Below are 27,383 nucleotides of genomic sequence, written 5' to 3'. Positions count from 1 at the left end.
AGGAAAGTGGCTGTGGGATAGTTGTGCCTGGCTACTCGCAGAAGTCGCTGCCCACTCACGACTTTGGGATTTTCTAAAAATTCCATATAGTATTCAGAAAGCCCACCGACATCTCTTCACAGGGTTTTACGGACAAACCAAACACCCAAAAGTATATACTACTTTTTACTCCTTCCTTTCAATATCTCATTCACATTCCTACTCTCCATGCCCATAGGGATGTGGTGCAGGCCTGTCAGTTGATAGGGTGTCCTTGTATCAAATCCAATCAATGTGGCCCCTTCCAGCCCATCCTCTCCAATGCTTTTCCCTCATGTGATAACGGCCTTGCTTCAGAGATAGGGTGCTACCACTCCCAAAGCCACAGACACGCTCCAGCCCAAAATGATTGACATGTTTTACCTTGATGGTGTGAGATATGGCTCGTAACCTTGTTCCAGCGCTCCTTCCACCATCCTACTTTAATTCTGGAGAAAATTGAATAGGGATTTGGAGGTATGAGGAGGTGTAGAGAGAAATGGGAGACATTTTTAAAAAAGCTTAGTGTGTGTAAATCCTCTTTCACACTTAAATTAGCAGTTATGCACGGGACTTTTGGACATAGATGAACCCCAAAAATATAGCAGACGAGCAAAAAACCAGCGTGAAACACCCAGTCATTTGAAATGAGAGTGAATGCTGATTTAATACAATGTCCGATGTAATACAGTGGTCAAAAACACGTTTAAAACTGAAATTGGACTTTTTTTCATTTTATACCATTGATTCACCATCATCAACATTTGAGCAGGTGATTGAAAAAGACGGAGTTAGACTCTTTTGTCTCTCCCACTTCATCTCATGTATTTTAACTTTACATTTCAGTGTTTCCATTATGCTTGTGTGTTAAAGTCATAGTCTTATTAATGGGATATATGGCAAGCAGCTGGTTGTCCATTGATAATCTTGTATATCAAGCTGTGAATCACTTTAATAACGAAAGAAATTACAAGAACTTTTTCAGGTTTTCTTTCTCAATCATTTAGAATCTGCTCCCTCACTCACTCTGCCTCATTGTATTTTTTCCAACACTTGAAAATGACAAAAGAAAATGAAGCAGCCGGCCTTCCTACGCATTGCTGTGCTTTGAATCGACATCTGCTCTTGATGTGCTGCATAACTGTACCGTTGAGCTGGAATTTTCTTCTTCATAGGCTGGCTAGTCACTTTATCAAGGCCACCATCAAACCGTTTTAATCTCGATTTTAAGATGGTGGCTTTATATCTGATGCAACTCAGTCCCTTCTGTCTGCAGTGACTGTGCCGAGCTGTCTCGATCCATGGGGCTCCCCTGGTGTTTGATTTAAGCGCGGGTTTGGTCCTGATTAAAATGCAGCAGAAGTGCTGCCTTTTGTTTGGCTCCTGCTGCGCCTCAGTCACTCTCTGGTTTCTTCAGTATGTCTTTCTGTCCATGCAGTGTCTGTCTCGCTGTCCCTCTTTCACCTGGCTTTTCTGACTCTGTCCTTCTCTCTCATCTTGTTTTCCTCACTCTCCTGCTGGAAATTAGTTGACACAACCTCTCCCTGAACCTGGCCAGCTTTGTCACAGCTGAGCTGTGGTTTGCTATTTCATGAATGTCACCACTGATATTCCTCTTCTCTCCTAGTTGTTGCAGCAGTGACTCAAATTTATGAAAAATTCAATGACTCCTCCTCCTTTTAATTTTCTCACTGCATTTTCCCTCTAGTCTAGTTCTATCACACGCCTGCCTCTGTACCTCTGACTCTCATCTTTTCTGATATGGTGTGGTCATAAAACTCCTTTTGTGTTGGCACTTTGATTGTCAAGGTGAAATTGAAGTGTGCAGGTCCCAGGGAGAGATGCATCGTGTTTTTTTTTATAATCGTCATTTACAGGAGAACAAATTTCTCAATATTACCCGAACATGATTGGCCTGTCAAGTAGCAGCATGCACCCGAGAAACCCTGTTTGTTGTTATTGTGTTGTCATTGAAGAAGGCCCCGGAGAAGCAAATACTCTTGTAGGGCTGTATTTACCTCTCTGACTGGTTGATTAGTTGCTCTTGTCCAACTACTTTTAATTATGTGAGAAATGTCTTGATTGCATTGTTGAACAACAGCAACAGCAACAATAAGATGACATCTAACCATTCTGATCCTATGACACAAACACCCAGACACATGAGGATCGAACCTCAATACCCCAACCTGCTGCGACTGCTTCAGGTCGTACACTCTACTCAGATAAGTGAAATTTGTCCTCATTTTACACAGTATAAATTGTGAGCGAAGCTCCCCGACTGGAAGCAGAGGATGATGGGTAACCCACTATGCTGTCATAGTAGCGTGGTGCTTGAATTCAGCTGCTGAAACTGCAGGTGTAATTGCAAAAAGGAGTTTCTGGATTGTGTTGATACTTTTCGAACCATTTGAGGAAAATGTCTGTGCAGACGCAGCTATAAATTGCTTTTTGTTGATGTAACAGGGTCCACTGGCACCTTTTCAAACGTATACCTTCTTCAAAGCCAACATACCGATGAAGAAAGTTATGAAATATTAAAGAGTTCAGTGTTATGGGTCTATAACTCACTGCAGCACGACCATTATATGAACACGGCCTTTCATAATCGGTCTTTTCCTCCCCTGTTATCTTCACTCATAATTAAAAGCTGGCACACATTTGCCTCCCAGATTTAATTTGTTACCATTTTTCACCCTGGCTCTTCAACTTTTCTTTGCAATTTGTGATGCCTAATATATGTGAAATGTTCCACAGACCCTCATCTTGTTTTTTTTGTGTGTTTTTCTTCCAGGGCTCCCTCTTCACACCTCTATGGATGATGTACCTAAAGACAGCTTGCAAGTCTAAAAGAAGGGCAGCACATCGGTAGTTTTGTTCCCCTTCCCTTATCCCTGTCTCTCCCCATAGTATTCTCCCTTATACCTTGACAATAACGCAGAAGAGAAGGGGAACCTGACTTGGTACTTGGTACCAGAGACTCCTCCTCCTCATTCCCCTAAGCCTTGCCTCCTGACAGCCCAGATATGTGTCCCCTAGCTCGGTCAGCAGCTCCCACTGGCCGGGGGAACTTGTTTCTCCTCTTGGGGCTTTTTCTTATGACAAGCTCATCCTTATGTGGAAGCCAACCTCCGCCCTTCAAACGATTTACCCCTTCTGAGTGGGGGCTGACACATCTGGCCATACACAACAAAACTGGAGAGGTCTATGTGGGAGCTATCAATTGGATTTTCAAACTGTCAAGCAACCTGACCAAACTGCGCAACCACATGACCGGCCCAGTTGTGGACAATGAGAAGTGCTATCCCCCGCCCAGTGTCCAGTCCTGCCCACATGACTTGGCCCAAACTCCCAATGTGAATAAACTTCTTCTTATAGACTACGCACAGAACCGCCTCATTGCCTGTGGAAGCACCTCACAGGGCATCTGCCAATTCCTTCGTCTAGATGATCTTTTTAAGCTCGGTGAGCCTCACCATCGCAAGGAGCACTACCTCTCCAGTGTGGCAGAGTCTGGTACCATGTCTGGGGTGATCATAAGCTCTCCCCATAGTCCAACCAGTAAGCTATTCATTGGAACGCCCATTGATGGCAAGTCTGAATACTTTCCAACACTTTCCAGCCGCAAGCTGATGGAGAATGAAGAAAATGCTGACATGTTCAGCTTTGTCTATCAAGATGAGTTTGTCTCTTCTCAGCTGAAGATCCCCTCAGACACACTGTCCAAATTCCCTGCTTTCGACATCTATTATGTGTACAGCTTCAGCAGTGAACAGTTTGTCTATTATCTGACGATGCAGTTGGATACCCAACTGACTTCACCTGATGCCAGCGGAGAGCAGTTCTTCACCTCCAAGATTGTCCGCCTCTGCGTCGACGATCCCAAATTTTACTCCTACGTTGAGTTCCCCATTGGTTGTACGAAAGACGGAGTTGAGTACCGCCTGGTGCAGGACGCCTTCCTGGCTCGGCCAGGCCGGCAGCTGGCCAACTCTCTGGGGATCTCTGAGGACGAAGACATCCTCTTCACAGTCTTCTCTCAGGGTCAGAAGAATCGGGCCAAACCACCCAAAGAGTCAGCTTTGTGCCTCTTCACTCTGAGGAGGATAAAAGAGAAGATTAAAGAACGGATTCAGTCCTGCTATAAGGGAGATGGGAAACTTTCCTTACCCTGGCTGCTCAACAAGGAGCTTGCCTGCATCAACTCGGTAAGTGTACACCTTTATCTGTTTATTTCTTTGTCTTAAGAGTGAATTGCCTCATTTGATCAGTGAAAGCTTCCATTTCCTGTTTTCTTGGGAAAATGTTTACTTCATTACAGACTTGAACAAAACTAAAATATATAAAACATAAATATAACAGAGAAATCATGAGAAGAACTGTATTGAATTGTATACTTCTACACAGTATAATGTCATATTTCAGATGTGACTTCTAACTGTTGGTTAGATAAAACTGTTACTCACACTATATTGGTCAAAGCAGAGTCACGGATGCTCAACACCAGACTAATGTCAGGCAGGAAGTAATCATGTCAGTCAACATTTGTGTTAAACATGAGGATTGACTCACTGTGACTGTGAAAAGCCAAGTTTAAATTAACAGCTTGTTCTCTCACTTGTGGATGCTCACAGTCTAAATGGCTAGTTCCCGAGCCAACTGTTGCAGTGGGTAGCAGTTGCACTGATGTCACTGTGACTAATAAATTACATAAAGATTCTAGAAACAGGGCGATAATTCGAAATAGAAAAGGAAAAGTAAGATATTTCTGTGAATTGTCTTCATTTTTTTTTTATGTCGAGTAGAACATTATTTAACTCATTAAGGCCTGAACCACCTGGAAAAAATGTCTCTAAAACCTGAGCTTCAATGCCTACTAAATGACTGATTTCTCAGCCTCTGTAGCAGATATATGAACACAATTCAAAAAGTATTTGAGAGCTCACACCTGTGGCTTTCCTGTGAAATTTAGTTTATTTAGATACAAAAATGTACAATTAAAGTGAATAACTATTTTCAATTAAAAAAGTAATATCAACTTGTGTCAGTGCCTTGATTTAGTCCTGATGGAGTGTGAAGAACAAGAACAGCATGTAATGACTGTAACAGTCTGCTTCACATGTGACGGTGATGATGCTTACAGCGCTGTGTGCATCACCCCTGGTGCGCGGTTGTAAACACTCTGTCGATTACGTTGGTATTTATCGTCATTATCGCCAACCTTGTCGTCTTTAAACATAATTATGTCTTAACCACAAATCCCGGTCGATTTGTTCAGCGCACTCGAAGTTATCAGCGATGACGTCATCGAAGGCGAAACTCCTCAAAATCTTTGAAAACAATTCATTTCAAAACAATGTCGCGAGGAACCCTTATACCCCTGAAAATTGACGTATCCGCTTTACCGGCGTCTATGAGATAATAAAACGTGCAGCCGCTCTATTCGGCGTCAATGGTAGAAGTGCGGCAATGCTTTCCCGGTGTCAATGGGTTAAGACAAGCATCGATAGGATTAAGTGTGTCCCTGAAATTGTCCTATTTCTCCACTCGGCCTCTGTTTTCACTGCACACCTGCTAATAGAACACGTACCCTACCCATGCTCCATCCATTCACACGGACCCCTGCTACACACCTGCAGTGATTAACAATACAAAATGTGGGAAGCCCTCCTTTTCCATTCCTCCCGCTGTCTTCTTTCAACTTTCTACCTACACATCCTCCTTATCCCCACAGCTTTGTGGTGCTTTGATTTAGTCAGACAGAGGACATCATTAGCCTGGTCTCCTGGCTTTGTGAAATGTCACTCACATGAACACGCACCTACAAAACCTGTGAGATCCTGAGGAAACGCACGAGTTGTAGAGTTAGTTTTCACTAATGATTAACAGTGCATGGCCCTGCATGCGTTACAGAGGAAATTCCTCACAAAGACACACACATGCATGCAGATTTCAAAGCACTGCCCACACAGAGTCTCTATATTTAACACGCAACTGCCGACAGTCTTTATTATCTTCGACCTTCGCTCTTTATTCGTCTGCCTTCCTCTGTTCACCAACTCTCTTTAGGTCGCAACTTCGCGGATCTCGTCGGGGTATATTTTTGTTTCATCTATTAGTGTTAAGTGCGCCTCACTTTTAGCTGACCACCTGTCTCTGCACAGCCATTCGCCATTCTGTGCGCTCTTTAAAACCACCCATCCGTTGCCTCCATCTTACTCTTCTCTTAAGATAGCTTAATTAAAAGACCAGTTTTAAAGTGTTTTCTTTAAATGTCAGTGCACACCATTTTTACTGGCAGATGTCTTCACTGCACACACACACACACACACACACACACACACACACACACACACACACACACACACACACACACTCACACACACAGAAACCATTCACCCTGTGCTGAGTCTAATGGAGTGGGATGCTTTGTTAAAACGGCACTCTTTCTCTGTGTAAGTCTTTTATTAGCTTGGGCGCACAGGTGTGTTTTGTATGGTAGTGCATGTGATGCGTATGACCTGGCCTAGTCCACTCTCGCCTCCTTTTCTTCTCTCTCTCTCGCTCGGTCATCATCTGTAGATGTAGTCTCTTTCCAATTTTGTGCTTGTCTTCATTCTTTCTGTGGCTTTTTTTTTTTCTCCATTGGACCCGTCACACTGACAATAGCCCTGAGGCAAAAAACAAGCTATCTCATTTATTTCAATTAGACCTTTGCCCCGGTGCAACAGGAGCTATAGTGTGTTATCACAGGTTAGTAGGACAAAGAAAGTGCAGTGCGACATCATTTCTTACTACATGTCACATTGAGACTGTTGTTGCATTGTGCTCTACTCCTCCCCAATTATCTGGTGGAGCAAATGATTTCTGTCATGATACATTTCAGTAGTTGCTGTGTTGTAATCTCGGACCTCAAAGGAGACGAAACAATTGTAGCGCGTGTTAAAAGTGGACAGGAGTGTGTTGGCTTTTGTTAAGACTTGACTTCCTGGTTTGTATTGCATCAGAAGGTCTTTGCACATCAGTGGCTACATGAATCTCACAACCATAATTGTGAATTATTCTGAGATGAATTTTGACATACTCTCACTAGTGACTTCAATCATGATGAGATTAAGCAAATTAGCATATTCCTGGGAAGAAACCGCCTGAACCAGCACCTGCTGATGTTGAGCTAATGCTCAGTCAGTTTATGGAATGAAAGGAAAAAGAACAGTCTTGCATCCATTATTCATGTATTTACGTTTTTAATTCCCTCTTCATATCGCTTTCACACTTATCTCATTCAGCCCCGCTGCCATGGATACTGAAGTCTTGATTAGGTTGAGTTTTGCTGGCATTTTTACCACCACTCAGAAGTGCTGTCCCGTGTACGCTGTCATCAATGACGATGTAGTTGCGACAGAGATGAGGTGATTAGCTGATCCCACAACAGCAGTGAGGCTGGGAGGGGTCGGCCTCAGGTTAATGACGTCTGCCACGCTTGTCCTTAAGCAATGACCTCATGTCAGCTGCTCATCTCTGCCCTTAACCCCAGTCACTGGTCCGAATGACCTCCAATCTGACCCCACATGAATTCCTGATATCATTTTTTTTTCAGTATGAGCAAGTGTAGAGAAATATATATTGTAGAAAGGCTGCACAATAGCAATAACAAATCTTCAAATATTAACCTGCATTTCGTGCCAATAAGGACAACACTACATTGACCTCCCATTCTTAAGAATGATAAAATCAATAAGTAATGAAAGTCACAATCCAAGCAGAGTGGGAAATACTGTTAAAATCCCTTCACTAATCGCTGTAATAGAAATGATGATAGCTGAATGAAACATCCTTCATTTGACCAACACACAGCTCTTTACATTAGACATGGCACTGCACCACGTCTGTGTTGTCTGATACTGATATCACAACCATGTGTATCTATCTACTGATACTGATATAATTCAGTACAGTTGTTTTAAACGTCTTTTACACTCCCTACCAAGGTGTTAACAACACATTTTTGCTGACGCCTTTACCGCCTAGCCTTAACCAGGCAATTCAAAAATATAATCCCACAACTGTACACACATTCTGCTTCTATAAAGAAATGGAATAGAGTAAAATATAGAATACAATAAAACTACCTACACCTTTTATATGAAATGTTGTTTTTAGATTATATCTGATTTTGTTCCTATCGTTTTCTGATATCTGATCCTGAGATTTTGACCTGTATCACACTGATGGTAATACAGAGAATCATATTGGCCATGACCAGAACAGTTCTAACTGGATATGATGCAATTACTGAGTGAAACAACTCATGTGTCATCCATCATTTTGATTTCATACCATAATACCATACCTATAGTCCAGATAATAGTTGGACCATAATCAAGTAAACAAAAAGAAAAGAGAAACGTATCCCCAGCTCTGCTTCTACAGATGATCTGGGTATATGATCCACAGCTCTTAAACAGCCGTCCCTCAAATTTCCCCTGCCACTCCAGGAATTCAAATGGAACTTTTTCTCCAACCTCTAGGCTACAAATTCATTAATGCCTACCTCAACTACATTTGACTGAGCATCGTGGGAAAAGCCTTGTGATGTGGGAGTAAGGGTGAATACATTTAGGTTGACCCTGCCGCAGAGTGGGGGAGAGGGCAGGGCAGAGGGAGGTTGTGAGTCCCAGACAGCTGTTAGCCACATAGCAATGATGGATGACTGTGCGCTCCGTTAGCTCGCAGTGTGAAGTTCATATTTGTGCTGATCATAGTTTCTCGCCTCTGGCCATCATTAGGATGTTCATGGCCACAGTGATACAGTGGCTGTACTGTTGTACATGCAAATGTTTGGGAATGTTATAAGGTGGAAACACTAGGGCCACACTCACTGTACTGACAATTTACTGTCACTGCGTTATCAACACGTGCAATATATGATAAATATTAAAAAAAAAAGATTTGCAAATACTGCCTGTACTGGAATACATGTAGATAATTTGTCTTGCTAGTTTTGATGATTGTCTATTGGTCTTTACTTCATTATTTTCTCGCAGTATGGCATCCTAGCACATTTTACTTAAATCTCTTATTCAAATACATTACCAGCTCATTCTAACTACTTTGAAGAAATAAGAAGACAGCTGCTCAGAATAGAGCCGCTGCAGTTGAGCTATTTTCAAAGTTGAGTCACAGGTCACTTACAGTAATACCAAATATGACGTGATGTCATGTGTGATTGTGGCGACGGTCTTGTCCCCGTCGTGGTTACCCCAGCAGGTTGGACGTTTGCAGTTCAATTTAAGCGTATGTTTATCAGAATTGGTATCTATTTATTTTAGCAATTCAGGTAGTATGTGATGTTTGGCACCAACTAAGTTGTTTAACAAAAGCCCTTATATGGAATGGAAATAAATTCCAAAATGTCTCCATAAGATAACCAGCATACTTTCAATATTTTGTCATACTGTTATCACTAGACTAAACATCAGGCCTCACTGCAGAACTGTTACCTGCCCATTTTTGTCTGCTGTGAATTGTATTTGCGATTGTATTGTTTGTGTGTCTTTTTTGTGTTTGTGTGTCCCTGAGCTTTATTAATGAGCCCATGACCTTCTCTCTGGTTTGAGAGTGGATCAATACAAACTATCTCCACACACACAGGGAGGGAGGGAGATGGAGAGAGACGGTTGCTTAGTTAAGGTGGACTGAGAGGGAGATGAATACAGAAATAAAAGAGAGACAAAGTGAGGAATGTAGTGAAAAATAGGAAGAGAACAAGAGAGAGGAATGTAGCGCAGCAAAACAAAGGTTTAACAAGTTAAGAGAGTGAGAGGGAACGAGGGGGAGAAGAGAGCGAGGTGTGGAATGTGGGTGGGTATAAAAATGAGAGCACAAGGAAGCTACAGGAAGAAAGTAAGGGAGTATGAAGGATGGTGTTTATTGGATGAAGGAGATGAAGTGAGTGTGAAAATAATGCAGCAAGCCAAGAAGCACCCTTTAAGGGTAAAAGGATGAAGAAAACAAAGCACAAATGCTGCAGACTTGATTGCTTTTTGATAACCTGTTAAAGAAAACTGTAATTTTTATTTATTTGGAGGTAATCGGGTCAAGCTCGTTTGTTCGGGCCTCTGCAATATTCATGCATCAGTCACTGGAAACGCCTGAACACTGTAGGGATCTTAAGACTTTATTCATCAACTCAGTGTTTCCCGCATTTTTTATACGATCAAGAGGGCAAATGATCTGAACCAATTGAAAAACTGTAGATATTAAGAAAAACAAATTTGACATTTCTGACACACCTAATATTAATTTGAATAGTTTGAATGTGACGTTTTGATGAGGTTTGTTTGACAAATTAAAGGAAATGTTGTCTTGTGCGTGGTTTATCTAATGAATCTCTTCTGGAATGACAGCACTAACCGATGCTGTATTTTTGGAATTAAACAAGAAACAAGAAAAAAGACAATTTGTCATTTAGTTTTTGTTGTCATGACACAAACACCAGTATCACTTTGTGGTGTTTTTGTTTTATACTCTAGTATTAGCTGGCTTACTTTGACTTAGATGTGACGTCACTGTTGGGTTGTGAGTGATGACGGTTCAAATTCTGATTTGATAAAACGATGCGTCGAGGCCTAGAAAGAGCGAGAGAGAATGGAAAAACAGCCGAGGGGAAAACTGCAAGCCGTGTTCAGCCAGAGTCTCCTCAGAGGAGAGGCCTTGATTCACAGATAGCGAAGAGAGGAGGGCGAGAGGAAGAGTGATGGCCTCAGAAATCTTTCTGCTGCCACTGCCAAGAACAGCAACTGACGGAAAAGGGGGGATAGAATTAGAGGGAGGAGAGGAGAGGATGATTGAACGCCCGCTGCTGCACAAATAATATCGGTGTCCGTCACCTGGTCACCACACTGTCCTCTTCTGCACCGAGCCTCTCAGTCATGTCAACTCTCTCCCTCTGTGTGCAGACGTAGAAGCACTGCACAACTCCTGTGCTGTGTTGTGTAGTCCCAACAAAAATAATCCTTGTGTTTAAAAGAGCCCGCTTTAGTCTGAGGTTAGGTCAGGAGTCACTTTGCTCAACATATTTTCTTACTCACTTAATGCTCTACATTAATTGGCGACAGTTTTCTGCAGAAATGAACAGTGATGATAACAACATTCACCACTTTAGGGGACGACTCAGCAGCCGCTCAGCAGCTTTGGTGCTTGTGTTGATTGAAACACTTGATTACACTTAATCGACCACCTTCACCTACATATGCAGCCTGGTTAATTTACAATTTAAACCAAATAAAGGTAACAATAGATGCCATGGTTGTATGGTGGCGCAGTGGCTGGCATTGTTGCCCCACAGCAAGAATGTGGTCCTTACTACGTGGAGTTAGTATGTTCTCCTTGTGTGTGCGCTTGGGTTTTCTCCGGGTTATGTTGGTCCTGCGGTGGACTGGTGACATGTCCATGGTGTACCTCACCTTTCACCCTCACATGGAAGATAAAGCAGCAGGAAATGAATGAATGAATGAATGAAATGGTGCCTAAATGAAACGGCTTCCTCTTAAACTGCCCTAAGCTGAATGAATGAATGACGAGCAAAGAAATAAATTGTGTTTTGTCGATTTCAATGACAATAGAAATGATAGAAAACGCTGCATTAGAAGTTTTTGTTCCAGAGCTCATCTGAATATTAAAGATATCAAGGAAAAGAAAGAAAACTATAGGAAAACTTGATGGCAGCATCGATTGTCCTCATTGCAAATGACATCATCTCTTCATGGAGTCTTATTTGACCCCAAGACTTTTCAAAATGCCAAGCTGCTTTTCTTATAATCAGATTGATGAGGAGGTTTTGAACTTTGTCACAAGCCAATTCATCAATCAATCAGGGAATCGGTCAAAAGCAAAAGTGAGTATTCATCATCTGATGGTGCCATAGGCCAGCTGTTGTGTAGCCAGCAGTGTCAAAGGTGTGATTTGAACCTGAAATCAATACAAGAATATGTAATGATTTTCTTAAGAAATGGTTACAGACGTGTTTCTGCATAGCTGGTTATAGATGCTCAGGAATGAGTCCAGAATAGTATGTTAAGGGAACAGAAAACACCATTGCTGCTTTAGTGTTTCACAACTTCTCTGCGTGTAATGAACCCACTTTGAGAAAACCGAGCAGAATTTTTTCGCTTATGCTGTTAAAGGAGACACAAGGTGGAAACTGTTTGGAGGCTCCTAACCTTATTAAATCAATCCTTATGAATATCATCTAATGAATTGATCTCACTTGTGGTCTTTGTAAAACACATTGCTAGTTCTGTGGACCTAATAAGGATGTGCCAGCAAATGTGTTTAAGTAATTACTGTAGACCTGATTAACTGAGCCAGAGTTAATGAGTGCAGTTAATTGACAGTCTAAATGAATTGAGCTAGGAGACACCAATTTGATGACTTGTCTTAAATGTTTTTTTTATTTTTACCAGTGGGTCGTGTTATTTAATTTGATTTAAGATTAAGATTTTGTTATAGTTTGTAAAAAATAGAAGTTTAAAGAGCTCTGTCACAGTGCCTGTGTCTGAGCGAGAGAGAGCTTATGCATATGTGTGAGCGAACAATATCATGTCCGTTCTGAGCACATGATTCGCTCTCATCCCATTATTTAAGAACAATAGAAACCCTTTTGGAGAACACCCCATGTAGACTGTGCATTAGCTGCTTAATTCACTCTCTCTTTATTCTTCTGACCTTTTCTCTTTCTCTCTGAGGAGTGTTTAGCTCAACAAATTCCCATCTCAAGCACCACTCCAATGATACTAATTGTCAGTGTAATTATGTATTGATCTGCACTGTGAGTGTGTGTGTGTGTGTGGGTGGGTGGCGTGTTGCATACATCATTATCGGAAGTCATCAGAAAATGCAGGGCAGGCAGTGGTGGTGTGCTCGTCTTGTGCAGCATGTTAATAGTCTTAAAGCGGAACTAGACCGGAAGTTCCTATTATCGCTGTTTTTTTTGGTGTGTATCTGCGTCATTACCTTGTTTATGAAGCCTGACGGTTCGAAACAAACAGTTCAGCCATTGCTGAGAAAGTTGTGTTTTATTGTAATCTCGGGGCTCAATGAGATCACTGAAAATCCCGTTAACGTTACGTAAGCAGCGGTTCTCCTGAACAACCGATCGTCCTGCTCCGGGCGGTAGTCCGGGCACATCCGGTTGCGTACATTGAACCGCAGAAGAAGAATAACGTCCGTTGTGGAGGTGTTTCACGAGCAACAGTGTCTTCTGACTCTGGGTCTGACTCTGGTTTAAAGTCATAAAAGGGACTGCGGCGGGGAGTCGTGACGAAGCTATTTTTAAACACTGTTAAAACAATGTTTTGATAATGAGTAGCAATGCATCCACCGCTCCAGAGAGGGCCAATCACAACACAGGTGGGAAGGCTCTACGCTGGCTGGCCAATCACAACACACTCTGTCTTCTCGGGCGAGATTTATGGCTAAAAATAGCATGACTGACAAGCGCTTCGAAAAGGACAGATTTCAATCGGCTCGTTTACATCAACTAGGAGGATTTTGACCATAAAAACAACTTAATATATGTAAGTAGACCTCCATAACTCACATATATGTGCAACAGGACCACTCTATGTGACCTTTAAGGTAAGACTACCATCGTTTTTGTCCATGTAGTTTGTTTGTTTTATTATTTAAAGCTATAATGTGTATAAATGTATGCTCTTTATATTCAAATCATTGTCAAATGAGTTTGGGGTCTGTGGTGACACAGATTGATGCGTTTTTACTGTACGTCTTGTGGAGGGAAGACAGAAGCATAGTGAAGTGAGACGGCAGCTAATGTTGAAAGATGGCTTTAGGTAAAGGGAATAACCCTGGTTCTCTGAAACATGAGTGAAGTAGTTCGATATTGAACCAAGTAAGATAGAGAATTGTTGGAATGTGGTCGTCTGCGTTCTGCGGTAGGTCTGGGGTTGGGGTCGCCACACAAGCAGTGTTTCGTTGACAGAAGACAGAAGAGCTACAAGAGGTTAAGCTGAATCAAAAGTAAAAAGTAAATCATCGTGATCTGTGTTAAACAAGGAATAAACGGTGATACAAGGCCAATTACTTCCCTCAGATTCAAGTTATCGCAGATAGAGTGATTGGTTCTTGTTTTGGGTGAAAGAGTACAACCAAATTTGTCCAGGTCTGTAGTTATTCACTGGCTTTTCAGATATCTTTGTTGAAACCCTTTAAAACTGCTGACTCGCTCTTCCATAGCTGGTCACTGAGCAGCTACTTTAGAACAGCTGATGGTTAAGTATTTGGTTAAAGGGAGTTGTTGATGGAAAGAGGAAGTGCGTAGTTCATCGGCTGGTTTGTATTTGAACGGATCGTCACTGAAATGATGCTCATGTTCAAGTGACTGCCACTTTGTTTCCCCCTCTTAACATACTGTACGTCATACAGTACATACAGTATGTGTGGTTTCTCTCTCTTATTCAGTCAAACTGCAGCAAAAAACATGTGGTGACAGCTTTTGGACATAGCGCTCGGAACAAGTGCCAACTCCTCGAGGTTTTCACTGTCTGTCTGGAGTAAGTTCAACATAGAAATGTCTACCATGCAAAAACAGGGATGTTGTTGCAGTTGTCTCTTTTTCAAAGTTAATGAGTGAGGATTAAGAAGTAAATTCAAGAAAACAGTTTGGAATTCCTTGTTGCAACAAGTAGACATCTGCTAGGTTGTTTTCTGATATCATTGAAGTTGTCACCCCGCATGAACTCTTTGGCCCGATGAACGCTTGAAAATAAGGCATCATCCTTTTTGCCCAAACACACTCCAGTGAGCCATTGTTGTGGTGAGTCATGGCATTAGAAAAAAATGAGCATTTTTGTGTTGAACAAAAACTGAACTTTCAAAATACATCCAAACCTGTTAGCCTTACTAAAATTGTACTAAATTAAATGTATCATAGTTGGACTAACACGTACAGATAATGTGAGTGGGAGTCGAGCTACTACTGCGTGTATACCTTCTGTCAGTCCAGAGACTTTGACCCAGATATTATAGGAAGACGATAAACAGAAATGTCGGTTGATACATTTTTTGCAGTGATGAGAAGACAAGAATTCTATATTTTAAAGTCAATGGATGGGAGGAAGACTTAGAATGGGGCATCCAACAGAGGGCTGCATCTGGGGCATGAGCTTGAGACCTCTGGTGTAACAATAACAACTTACATTAGAGTACAATTCATTGGATGTGAGTCTCTTGTCTTGTCAAACAAGCTATTTTGTGCTATTAGTTTTTCTGTGTGTGAATTTGCTCTGGTTTCTGTCCATTTCCTGCACGTTTTTTAATCTTCTCTGTAATTAGTGTCTTAATGGGGGTTAATATTTGGTTTTAGGAAGTTAATTGGCTTATAAATGTGTCCTTTTGCTTTTAAAGGAAATGAAAGTAGGCCATCAAATGATCTTGACTTTCAACTTCAAAACTCATTGTCATGTCCTGATTTATTGGTGTAGGTCACTGAAAAATTGGCTGTCAAACTCACCATGACTTCAGTGACTGAGCAAACATGCGAGCACATGCGACCGCTGCTTGTGTTCACCTGAACAAAACTCATGCTGGATATTAAATATCCAGCATGAGTCCAAGGCCTCTGCTGAGATCTCTTGGTAATTTATGAGCTGCCCTCTCCTAGCTTCCCCTAACGCCACTGACATTCAGGAACATGCATGCATAGCTAATGTCATGTTTAAATCAGTGGCATCTGCCAACATAATATTAGCTCTGTGTGTATGTGAGAAAGCAGCAGAGGACCAGCTTCTGTTGTTGTTATAAAGAGTCATTTTTAGTTCTCTTTCTCACCGTCCACATCACATTCACTTCTCTCCTGACCTCTTCAAACATGCATGCACACACTGACACTCAGTAAACGTAAACCACAAAACATGTTGTGAAATCTGTGTTTCGGGAAGTGTGCCTTTTTGCTAATTGCTATGTTTTGAACGGATATTAAATATCAAATTAAAATGTTATTTCTTCAGTCAAACTATTGTTGAATGTTCATCGTGTAATAGATTTAAAGCATGATGAACCGCGACACCATCCAAATATTAATTATTGTACTCAAGGATAAGAAGAAGTTAAAGATATTAATTGATTCCAATGTGAAAATGTTTACATGTTATTAATTGACATAAAACAACAAAAGAAAACGGCAAAAAAAAGGCAGTTTCTGCGATTTACTAATTGCCTCATTTTAAATAGTGATTCTGATTTGAAAACTATTAATTGTTAAGCTATAAAGAAGCTGATGACTGGTGTTGTGAGAATGGCCTTGTTATTTGTTCTTTCTCTGACACACACACACACACACACACACACACACACACACACACACACACACCCACACACACACACACGCCTGCTCTAACACACATGAGCACACACGCTGATGAATTGCAGGCTTGTCTTGAAACCGTGCTGTCAGCATTTACACCAGCCACCATTTCTCCCTGTCTTTTCTGTGCCCTACACTCCTTTCCTGTTTCCCCCCATAACGAAAATATTTTGTATTTTCTCTGTGTAAATGTGTTTTCATCCAGAAACATAGCACTTCTTATGGCAACATGTTTTGCAGGCTGTTAAACTCTCACTAAATGAATGTGTTTTTGTGTATTTGCGGTGCGTGTTTTCCTGTGGCCTTAATAGCTGTGTATGTTCTCGTATATAAGCTTGCGTTGTATTCTGCTGTTGTTGTAAGTTTCACTGAATGGAGATGGTGACGATTGACGAGTTGCACCTCAGGTTGATGTAATGTGTGCCCGGACATAATTTTCCTGATGTAATATGTTAAAGAAACAGCAGTAACTTCACAGGGCAATGATTAAGTGTTACTCTGTGTGTGCATGGTTGCCATTTGACTGACTCCATGTGTAGTATATTTCATCATTTTGGCAGTGTGAAGTGGATGAAGCGGCTCAGGGAGGACACTACAGTCGAGGCAGTTTGCCAGAACATGTGAACTTGTGCTGTTTAAAGGGACCACAGTGGGGTTCTATACTGCATTACCATGGCAATTTCATCATGGCACAGTTTGGTTGGGTATAGTATAGTACAGTTAGGAATGGTAAAGCCCTGAGTCAGGCGTGTGTTTCGACAGAGAACAGTACCTATACTTTGAAGGTGGAGTGTTGTGTGATGAAGGACGTCCAAGTCTTTTTTTTTTCTGCTCGGTTTTTGGTCGTTTGTCTCAGCAGGATGTCAAGAGATTACACTTCGGTAATGATGTTGTAGGTGGAGCCGGTCTACCTCCGCCACCCTGACCTTACTATACCATTTTACTCTGGTAACCCCAGGAAAGGGTACCAGATATGAAACAGTTGGAGCTGGTTATTTTAGTACTATTCCTAATAGAAAAGCAAGAATATATACGTACTGTACTGTCCCTTTGTGTGCATTATATTATCAGTGGTACCTTCCATAATCTCTCCATGACCTTGAGTATCAGCTGACAGCTCACATGTACTTTATATATACACACACACCAGATGTATAATGATTCATTCTCAGCCTGTTGTAGACATCTGAGTTTATGAACTTTTAAGTCTGGGTGTGTCAGAAAGATAAAATGATTAGTTGATGAATTTATTACTTGCTGAGTTTTTTCCCCCAGCTGATTTAATGTGATCGTGAATTGCAGTGACTTGTAGAGAGGAACAATAAATGAATGATTTAAAGGTCCAGTGTGTAAGAATTAGTGACATCTTATGGTGTGACTGCCCATTTCAATAAACAAATTACTCTTTTCTTTACCCCAACAACATCAGGGAACTACGGTGGTCTTTGCATATGTATATATATGTCACGGTTCCTATTGATAAAGAGGTTTTAAAGTTGGTTTATATTTTGGTTTATGTATGTTCTTTGTTTGCATAGGAAGCTCTCTGCTTCAAAAGAAAAGTGCAACATCTGCTGTAGAAAATGGTGGTGTAAGATGTTGGCCTCTGTATAGCACAGTCTTATCTTGAGTTCATACAAAAGGTTTTTTTACACATTTTACACCAATACAAACATGCAAATGAGTTGTATTTTCATTTCCATTTATGAAGCATCCTAAATGCTTCCCACTGGGCCTTTAGTTTTTCACTTTGAGTTGTAAAAACTTTTTTCCCTTCATTTTCTGATGCTTTAGAAGTGATTTCATAATTAGACTCAATAGTTCCAGCTCTCATGTTTAAAACATAATGCAGTAAATTTTATTAAATGCCGACTTCCCTTTGAAAGAAGTGATTATAAGTTGTAAAATTCAAAAAGAAAACTTGAGTAGATTGGGGATCTTGAGTGGAAAGGGCCAAAGCGCCTGTGAACTGCAAATCCACAAATTCATTCAGTGTGCGCCACACGCACGCTGTGAAAATCAAAACAAGAAACCTCCTCGTCTGCATTTGTAAGCCTCTGCTGCCAAAGTCAAGCCAATGTTGTTGGATTAACTCCTTCGTCCCCACTAGAGTTCAGTGTCTTTGAAAACAGTGCAGAGCGTTAGATGCGGTCTCCAGCCAGTAACCCTGCAGAGACCACAGACGAGAAGACTCTCTCCACATACTGAATGTCAGCTCTGATACACATGGGAATCATTTTGTGCCTTGAATTGCACAAACCACATCTCTGTGTAGCTTCCATTAAAATGCTTTCCGACCTCAAGGGAAACACCATTATATTCCGTGCTGATCTGTGCTGTTTAAACCCTGAAGACCTACAGGAATTATGTCGCACCTTTGCTTGTGTGTGTGTATGTGTGTGTGCGCGCGCCCATTCTAACACTGATGGACTCCATGGGGCTACTGTGTACAGTATTTTCAGTCATGAGTCTCCTTTAGAAGAAGATGGATTAACCCTTTTAACTTATTTCCCTTAGGCTATGACGTCATGGGATTGTTTTAATGTGTGTGTGTGTGTGCGTGTGCGTGTGTGTGGGACTGAGTCTTATACAGACTGATGGATTTGTTTCTCATGAAACACTATTTGCTTTAAATGTGTTGCCCCTAGTTGTGTGTCATATGAAGACTATGGGAATTGCCCTGTTGCTTGAAGCCACTTGTGTGTGTGTACACAGAAAATAAATGGTGTGTGTGTGTGTGTGTGTGTGTGTGTGTGTGTGTGTGTGTGTGTGTGTGTGGGGGGGTGTGGGTGTGTGTGGGGGTGTGTGTGTGTGTGTGTGTGTGCGCTCGCAGGTTTACAAGTCAGCACGATACGTGTGTGGTTGTCAGCGTGAGTGTTGTCTGTCAGTCTTCTTTGTTCAGAGGAAAGACATTGCCCCGTGGCTATTAGCCGTTACAAAAGAAAGTTGTTTCAGGTAATGGCCGAGTGTGTTCCTGTCTCTCACTTTACTAAACACACACACACACATGAACACATACACTTCCATTTTACCACATGACTTCACTGGAAAGCTCTTTGCAGACCCAACACGCATCCATACACACAGCCGGATGAGAAGGAGACGAGCAAATAGGTTTGCACAGCTATTCTTCTCAGGACACGGCATTCACTTCCAATCATTGGGACATAACCGGTTAATACCTTAACCCGTATTAGTCCTAAACACTAGTTCCTTAGAAATGAGATTCTGCCTCATTAGGACCAGGTTTTGGTCTCCACAGGGACTACTGGTTCTGTCGAGGTCAGCGTTTATGCCACAAAAGCTCCCACACTTACGCTGTATAAGGGACAAAGAACAGGGAGACTGAGGATGAGCTTCCAGCGAAGGATGGATGGAGAGGGTGATGCAGAGCGATTAGGTGTGAAGGGATGGATGGACAGAGGTAGAAAAAGACAAAGATGATATTGATGTTTGCTCAGTTACTGTAGCAGCTGGAACAAGATGGAGAAATGGAGTGAGAAAGTAGAAAAAGGCAGCATAACGGGTTATTGACGTGTGCTGAGCTGCAGGCAATTTAGGCAGATCGGGAGAGCGAGGGAGGGGATGTTATCTTTTCTCCTGTGTGGATCAATCAGATGATGTAGTGATAAGACTGTGGATTACACTGCCATTTACACACTCCCCCAAGTGTGTGTGTGTGTGTGTGTGTGTGTGTGTGTGTTTGTGTGTGTGTGTCCACCTACTCACACTTGTTTCTTTTGACTGGTAAACGCCCACTGAAATCATTCACTTGCTCACACAGTAGCAGTCTGTCAGTAACCGTAGTCTGTAGTAGTAGTCTGTCCTCTCACTCTCACACATTTGGTCTTTGTCAAAATCTGTTTTGCTAAAGATACGTCCAAAAATACTAATTTAGCCGCCCTTCAAAAGAGACGAAAACTCACTAACACCCACAGTCATCTGGCTTTTTGTCTGCAGTGTGAAAGGGCACAATCGGAATTCATTCTCAGGTCAAACGACTCTGCAGTAGTCATGGGTATTGATCAGCTTTATCTCTGATTGGCAGTGATTTAAACAGGAGAAGTGGGTAGATGTCTTATTCTTTTCACAGCACACTAACACGAAACAGTTTAATCAAGCTAAGGCCGTGGTCAGACTAAGACATGCAATCGGACAACTTGCCGAGTAGACATGTGGAGGAGAAAACTGAAAACTGAATAACTGGCACTGTATGTTTGACTCTTCCTCTGTGTATACTAGTGCATATTGAATTAGTTTCCTGTTGACCATTAGGTCACAGGAAAATCAAACGTAAAATTGACGGTGCTGTGGATCTGTATGTTTCCTACCTGCTGTAGATGTTATTCGTGATACAATCGATTGAGAATGGCTGTTGTGGTTGCTGTGTTGTACGAAGAAATACGGTATAATATGGTATAACTTTCGGCAACAGTACTGCAGTTTGTACATCGACTCCTTCTTCTTCCGGCTCAAAGAACGGGAGGAACTGTTGATGCAAGTCCGACTTATCATATACATGCAGGAGTAGACACATATCGCATTAACCAGGTATGTTAGTCCAAATAAGATGAGCTCGATTTTAGTCGGACTAACGTGTTTACATGACGTTAAGAAAACCTAATTATTGTCTTAGTGCGAGTAAAAAATGTACAATTAACATGCATGTAAACACACTTACTGCAATCACAACTTTCACCTGCTCACCACAGTGCTGTCAAAGCCGGACACAATCTAGGCTACACACCACATGATGTGGCTACGCTTATCTGGCAAATTAGTTCTTATCACCTTCAGATCCAAGCATTTCGAAGAATCAGTGACTACACAAGTCAGAAATAGTTGTCTTCTAATAGTGTGTTTTGCCTGAAAACTTAAACACCCAAACATTTTTAATTGTACTCCTTGGTATATTTACATAAAACGTGACTCAATTTATCAGCTTTAAGAATCAATCTGTCACAGTTGTTACTGGAGTTTGATGCTTTATTGTCGCTGTATGTCTAATGAAATGTGAAATGCTCAAAACCTCAAAAGTGTGTTAATTTAACAAACCCTTGACTCAGTGGCACTTTAACCCTACTTCACAGTCAAGTGATTATATTCAGCATTTTTGTATGGTGACTGGTACGAGCATCATATGGGTCAGTGGATTACCGGGGGCGATTGGCCCCTTGTGACACAGGAATGCTCTCCATATTGTCACGCGGTCACCGGCATTACTGCCATGTCACTACCGTGTCTGAACACTACAATATGCTGACAGTTTTTCATGGTGGGTCTCTGTCTGGGGGGAAAAAAGAGGGTGCGACTATGAATGGGCCATGTTTGAATAGCATTCTTCACATTTTAGTTCATCAAATAAAAGTGTTTAATCTAGATGACATACCTATAGTTTAATATACACTCCCACTGCGATATAGCAGTGGATATTTACACGGCTGTCCTGCAATAAGGACCACCTAATGATGGTTTTGGCTCACTCCCTTTATATTTTGGACTGTTTATTACCAAGCAGACACGTTTTAGATCTCCCAAGATTAAAATCTACATTATTGACTCTTAAGAATGATATCCTGAGCAGAAAAGCACCCAATTTATGGGTTAATAAATTAATTAAGCTACTATTTAGATTTTACAAGATACAATCTAGATTTTTGGGAATTTAGAATAATATCATGTCCATTTCCCATCCAATTTGTTGGTTAATTCTCATTTTGGGTGTAAAATTAAAATCTAAAATGTCTTCAAAGTGATAATTTTACTTTTTCAGGCCTTTAGTTTGACTGTTGTCTTTTCTGCTTTCTTCCAGCCGTTGCAGATAGACGACGACTTCTGCGGCCAGGACTTCAACCAGCCTCTGGGGGGAACCAGTACCATCGAGGGCATCCCCCTTTTCTTGGACAAAGATGATGGGATGACTTCAGTAGCGGCATACGACTACCGTGGCAACACTGTAGCTTTTGTCGGCACACGCAATGGCAAACTGAAGAAGGTAGGAATGATTTCACATGGCTTCTCTGTTTTCGGACAGATTTTCAGTATCACCACTTTGACGGTGTGTGCTCGCACCTTTGTCACTGTGCTTTTACATGAGGAATAAAGAGTAATAAACGCACTCCACGGGTTTTTTCTCGCAAGAGGCCTTTTACAATACGACACTGAAGTGCCTCTTTAAAAACCTGCTTATTACTGAGCAGTTTACAGCAAGTGTGTTGCTGTTCTCTCTCATCGATTGTTATGTTTGTCACGTAGGACATAAAACGTTAACTGCAGTGTCCCAACGCCACGTGCAGCCTCACCTCTAATTTTAAGAGCTTGCCTTCAATCTGTTTGGCAGCTATGGCTGGAGAAAGGCTGTTCTGTTCTGGTCAGCTGTGCAGTGCTGCCTTGATTCAGCTGGAAAGGCAGAAAAGCAGACGGGGGACAGATAAAGTGGTGATGTGATTGAGTTTTTACGTCTGGCACGTTAATGGTCCAGTGTGTTGGAATTAGTGACATCAAATGTTAAAACTGCAGACGGCACCAAACGGAGGACTCATCCCTCCATTTCCCAAGCGCACCAGGGAACTACAGTGGCCTTTGGGTACCAGAACACACTTTTTCACACTCTCTTCCATTTCTTCCTTCTTCTTCATTGTTTGTGCCTCAGGTCTATGTGGACAAATCCATTTTTTCATGTGCATGTGCATGTCTGTAAAGCAAGTGATGTTCTATAGTACATCTATACTACAATTATGAAACACACACATAGTCCTTTTTTAATTGATGCCGCTGATAAATACATAACATTTATCTTTAGGCTTTTATGAGGTAACCTCCTGATAAACACAGTAATTGTTATTCTATCTATGTAGTTGGTTTGTGTTGAGTGTTTACTGTTGTGTGTCTCATCTTCATGTGTGTGTGTGTGTACATCCAGTCTATGGAGGACAGAGCTCTCGGGGTAAATGGAAGCTCATTAGAATTCTCCCCGTTTCCCTTCGCACTGCTCAAGACCTGTCATCCATTCAATATTATGAATGTATAATCAGGCCGTGTGTGTTTGTGTGCTTCTGCTGTGCGTCTGCATGTGTGTGCGCCGGCACTCGTGTGTTTGTCACTCACGGTACGCATAATAATAATAATAATGTATGCTTATGATTTGTGTGTGCGCTCACATGTGTGTTTATGAGGGACAGAGAGACACCAAAACAATACAGCGTTGACTAAGATTCAGCACCGTACATTTGTCAAAGTGACACCCACTCACTTAGCTTGACAGCAGTCCCTTCGTTTATTTGGTGATATGCACACATCTTCTGCGCTGCTCTGCACTTGTGGTCGAGGCGTTTGTATGTGTAGAACATCACCTGGGAATGCAAATGCTTTACCGTGTTGTTGTTGTGTGTTTGTTTTATTGTGTGTACGGAGCCAAAGAGCCTGCAGTTGTTTTGGCTGCTCACCGTTGCCAGTTGGAAACCCCAGAACAATAATACATGTGCTGTTGGTGAAGAAGCTATAAAATCAGACATTTGAAGACAAAAACACACAATTTTAAACGTTGACAGTGAGGGAGAAAGAGGAGGAAATGTATAAAGTGATGAGTGACGGATGAAGAAAGCACTGAGGTCAACTGAATTACAAGCATGTGATCAAGGATTCGTCCTCAGTAACTGAGCAGACACTGTGTGTCTTTAATGGGTCAGTGCTTTTATAAGTGATTCTACTTTGTGTGCTTATAATCTGATCAGTAAAATAAGGCAATTGATTCCTTTTATGAGTGTGTTTATAGCCTCCGACAGCATGGTGGAGGTGCTCGTGATGTGATGACGGAGAGTGTTTCCTCCATTAGACTCTTCTCTGGAGAGCACTAGCAATGAATGCTGTTTGTTTAGCTGTGCTTGAGGGTGGAGGTAAGAGGAGCAGAAATAGTGAGACTTTTGGTAAAATGTTTAAAGTGCATTTCAAACATACACAGAAGGAAAGATTGACGGGATTCAAAAATAAAAATTGGAAAGCCAGCGAAAACCAGAGTGCCAAATGTATCTTTTCACTGGGGTTGAAATCAGTTTCTACAGTTTTTTTTTTACCTGGAAATCTTTTCATTTGTCGTTTAGCTAGATTTGATGTGCTTTGATGTAAACTCGGTTTATTTTTAACCATCTTTCATGCTCTCCGTTGTCTAGAGCAACAAGACGGTTGCATAAACAACATGTCTAATGCACTAATGAAGTCCCTCTGTGCTCATTTGGCCACGCACACACATGCACACACACACACACGGGAATCTTTAACTAATGAGTCCTGGTTTGATGGTGCTAGATATGAGAGATATACAAGGGCAGGAAGGAAGAAAGATGGAAAGATGAAGCAGACGGAGAGAGAGAAAAGCAAGAGGTTGAGGCGAGACGGAAGTGAAGAAGAAGGATGACATCCATTGGTGTGATTAACTAATTCCAGCGGTCATCGTGGCACCGCAGCAGTCAAGGACGTGGCAGCATGAAGGCAATTATTATTTAGGAAAAAGCCCTCTCTTCCCTTTGACTCCTTCGTTATCCGTGGCTGCTTTGACTTAGAATTAGCATTGGTCATCGCATGCATCTGTCAGCTTCACACACTGCACCATATCCTGCTCTGTTTTGCATCCATCCATCTAAAGAAACCCCGCCTCTGTCCGTGTAGAAAAGATATCCAACAGATGGATATTTAGGTGCAACTGTGGTGGTTTGAGAGATTCTCTGGTCACTTCTGCACTTCAAGGCACTGTTGAGCATTGACAATGAAAGCGCATTCACCATGAAACACACACACACACACACACACACACACACACACACACACACACACACACACACACACACACACACTTGCACACATTGACAGTCTCAACAGGCGGTCTGAGGACATCAGACAAAAGAGGGGATCCCAGTCGATAACTCAATACCTATCGCAAGTGCTTGTATTTTTAACCGTGCACACACATTTCCACACAAACGGTTGTATTCCTCAGCTGCACCCCTCATCAGGGGGCCATGTGAGCCATCTGCTGTGTGGATATGGCCAGCATGCCAGGTGGTAGGAGCCCTGAGTGCCCGCTGTGTGCCCATTGTGGCCATGCCTGGCTCAGGTGTGTGCAGTGAGTGTGGTGTGGAGGAGCTGCCCAGTGCCCATTCATCTGAACTCAGTATCATTGATGCAAAATCAAGGCTTCTGAAAACATCAAGGGCAATTTATTGTTTTATGGTTTTAATGGCTGAAAAAATATAAATAATATTATAACTCTTCTACACAGCAGCAGTTGGGTTTTTTATGTTTATGTTTGAGATTGGTCACATTTGAACAAATCCAGACAATAATCTGTATTTATACCCCCTGGTCAATTGAGTGTGAGGCTGCAATCAGACAAGAAATGTGTGGCAAATTTGAAATTTAAAGGTCCAGTGGATAATAATTAGTGACATCTGTTGGTGAGATTGCAGACTGTAGAATGCACATTCCGGCTGATTTGTCCATTCATGCTGCTGTAGAAACATGGCAATGCAGAATGGAGGCCTCCACAAAGGAAGGTACTTTAAGTACACGTATTGAATTCAGGTGTTTCAATCAGGCTTTGGGCTCTAGGCCCCTTATCTCCAATGGAGGACAATCTTAAATCTTGGGCAGGACATTTTGGACAACAGTTTGAGGAAGGCACTTTTCTATACCAACATGATTGTGACCCAGTGCACAAAGCCTGACCTCAACCCCATCACACAGCTTTGGGATGAACTAGAACAGAGATTGTGAGCCAGGCCTTCTTATCCAACATCAGTGCCTGTTATTTCTTTACATTTTTTTTTCATAAACTTAAAACAAACATACATATGGGTATATATTCACTTTCTGTTGATGAATCAACCCTATTGTTACTGATCAGTCACATAAAAATAATTTAACAGCTGCTGCAGCTGTAATCACTTCTTTTTTGTAAAGGTTGCACAGTGAAACATTTAGGAAATGGTGAGTATAGATATTAAGCTTGTGGTAAAATAGTTTAACTCATTTTCCCTTTAACTTGATCTCAAAGTTGGTTTCATATCATGTCACTGGTATGAGTTTATTTTGAATCCCACATTTAACACAGAACCGGTGTAGGTTGTTTTAGTTTTGGTGAAAGATGCGATCTTAGCCACATCAATATCAATTATGTTTCATGTAACTCAAGTAACTGCTGGGGTCACGTGACTTTTTTAGGGCTTAATAACAAGTGACAGTTTGTCATGTGTATATTGCTTTGTGAAGTCACTAATGTATTCCACCGGGACGACCGGTGTCTCCATCATGAGTCCATGTCATGGCATAATTGACTAATGATTGTTATTCTACTGGTGCATAATGTTGCCCTGTAACTCCCCTGTGTGTGACTGTGTGCATATGTGTATGTGCTGTCATTTAAATGTGTGTCACCTCAGCCACCCAAACACAGAAACTCCACCCAGAAAAGGAACAATTACACACCCTGTTGTAACACACCAGTGGTGTTTTGACCTTAGGAGGAAGTTGTTGAGGGATGACGGAGCAGGAAATAATGTGTGGTTACTCTTCGTCTCACCCTCTGCATCTGCATTGTCTTTGAGAAGGTACAAACCTGAAAACAATTATCTGAAAATATGGTTTGGTGACTCTTCCTTTAGGCCTCTGTGTGCGTTGGTGTGTGTGTTGGTGTGTAGTTTGTGTCATTACTTGGCTCAGCCAGCAGAGCCACGAGTTGTTTAGCCAAGGCAGCGGCACAGAGACGGCCTTTGTGCGGGCGTTTGCTAGTCCTCGGTCATTAGTTCACACAGCTACACACACAGTGGATGAGAATGAGACGGGCAAATAAAGAGAATGATGAAAAGGATCAGAGGGAGTAGAGGTTACGACAGAGTTCTCCAGACAAAAACGGATCATTTGCACTTAGCGTTTTTGGCAGTTAATTTACACCTCTCCCAGAGCACCATCAGTCACTTTGTCTTAT

General features: G+C 41.7%; 1 protein-coding gene across 1 annotated transcript in view; it reads left to right on the top strand.

The window, feature by feature from the left end:
* The first annotated feature begins 2,912 nt into the window (after positions 1–2,912).
* The window catches only part of plxna1b (plexin A1b), a 162,206-nt gene continuing 137,735 nt past the window's right edge, over positions 2,913–27,383 (top strand). Inside the window, exons 1-2 of the mRNA XM_083892918.1 lie at positions 2,913–4,226; positions 22,218–22,400. Coding sequence (XP_083749044.1) covers positions 3,045–4,226; positions 22,218–22,400 — 1,365 coding nt within the window. The 5' untranslated portion in view covers positions 2,913–3,044. The remainder of the gene's footprint in view (positions 4,227–22,217; positions 22,401–27,383) is intronic.

This window comes from Microchirus variegatus (assembly GCF_963457635.1).
Source record: "Microchirus variegatus genome assembly, chromosome: 7".
NCBI classification, from domain to species: Eukaryota; Metazoa; Chordata; class Actinopteri; order Pleuronectiformes; family Soleidae; genus Microchirus; species Microchirus variegatus.
This window is presented reverse-complemented; position numbering and strand designations above follow the sequence as displayed.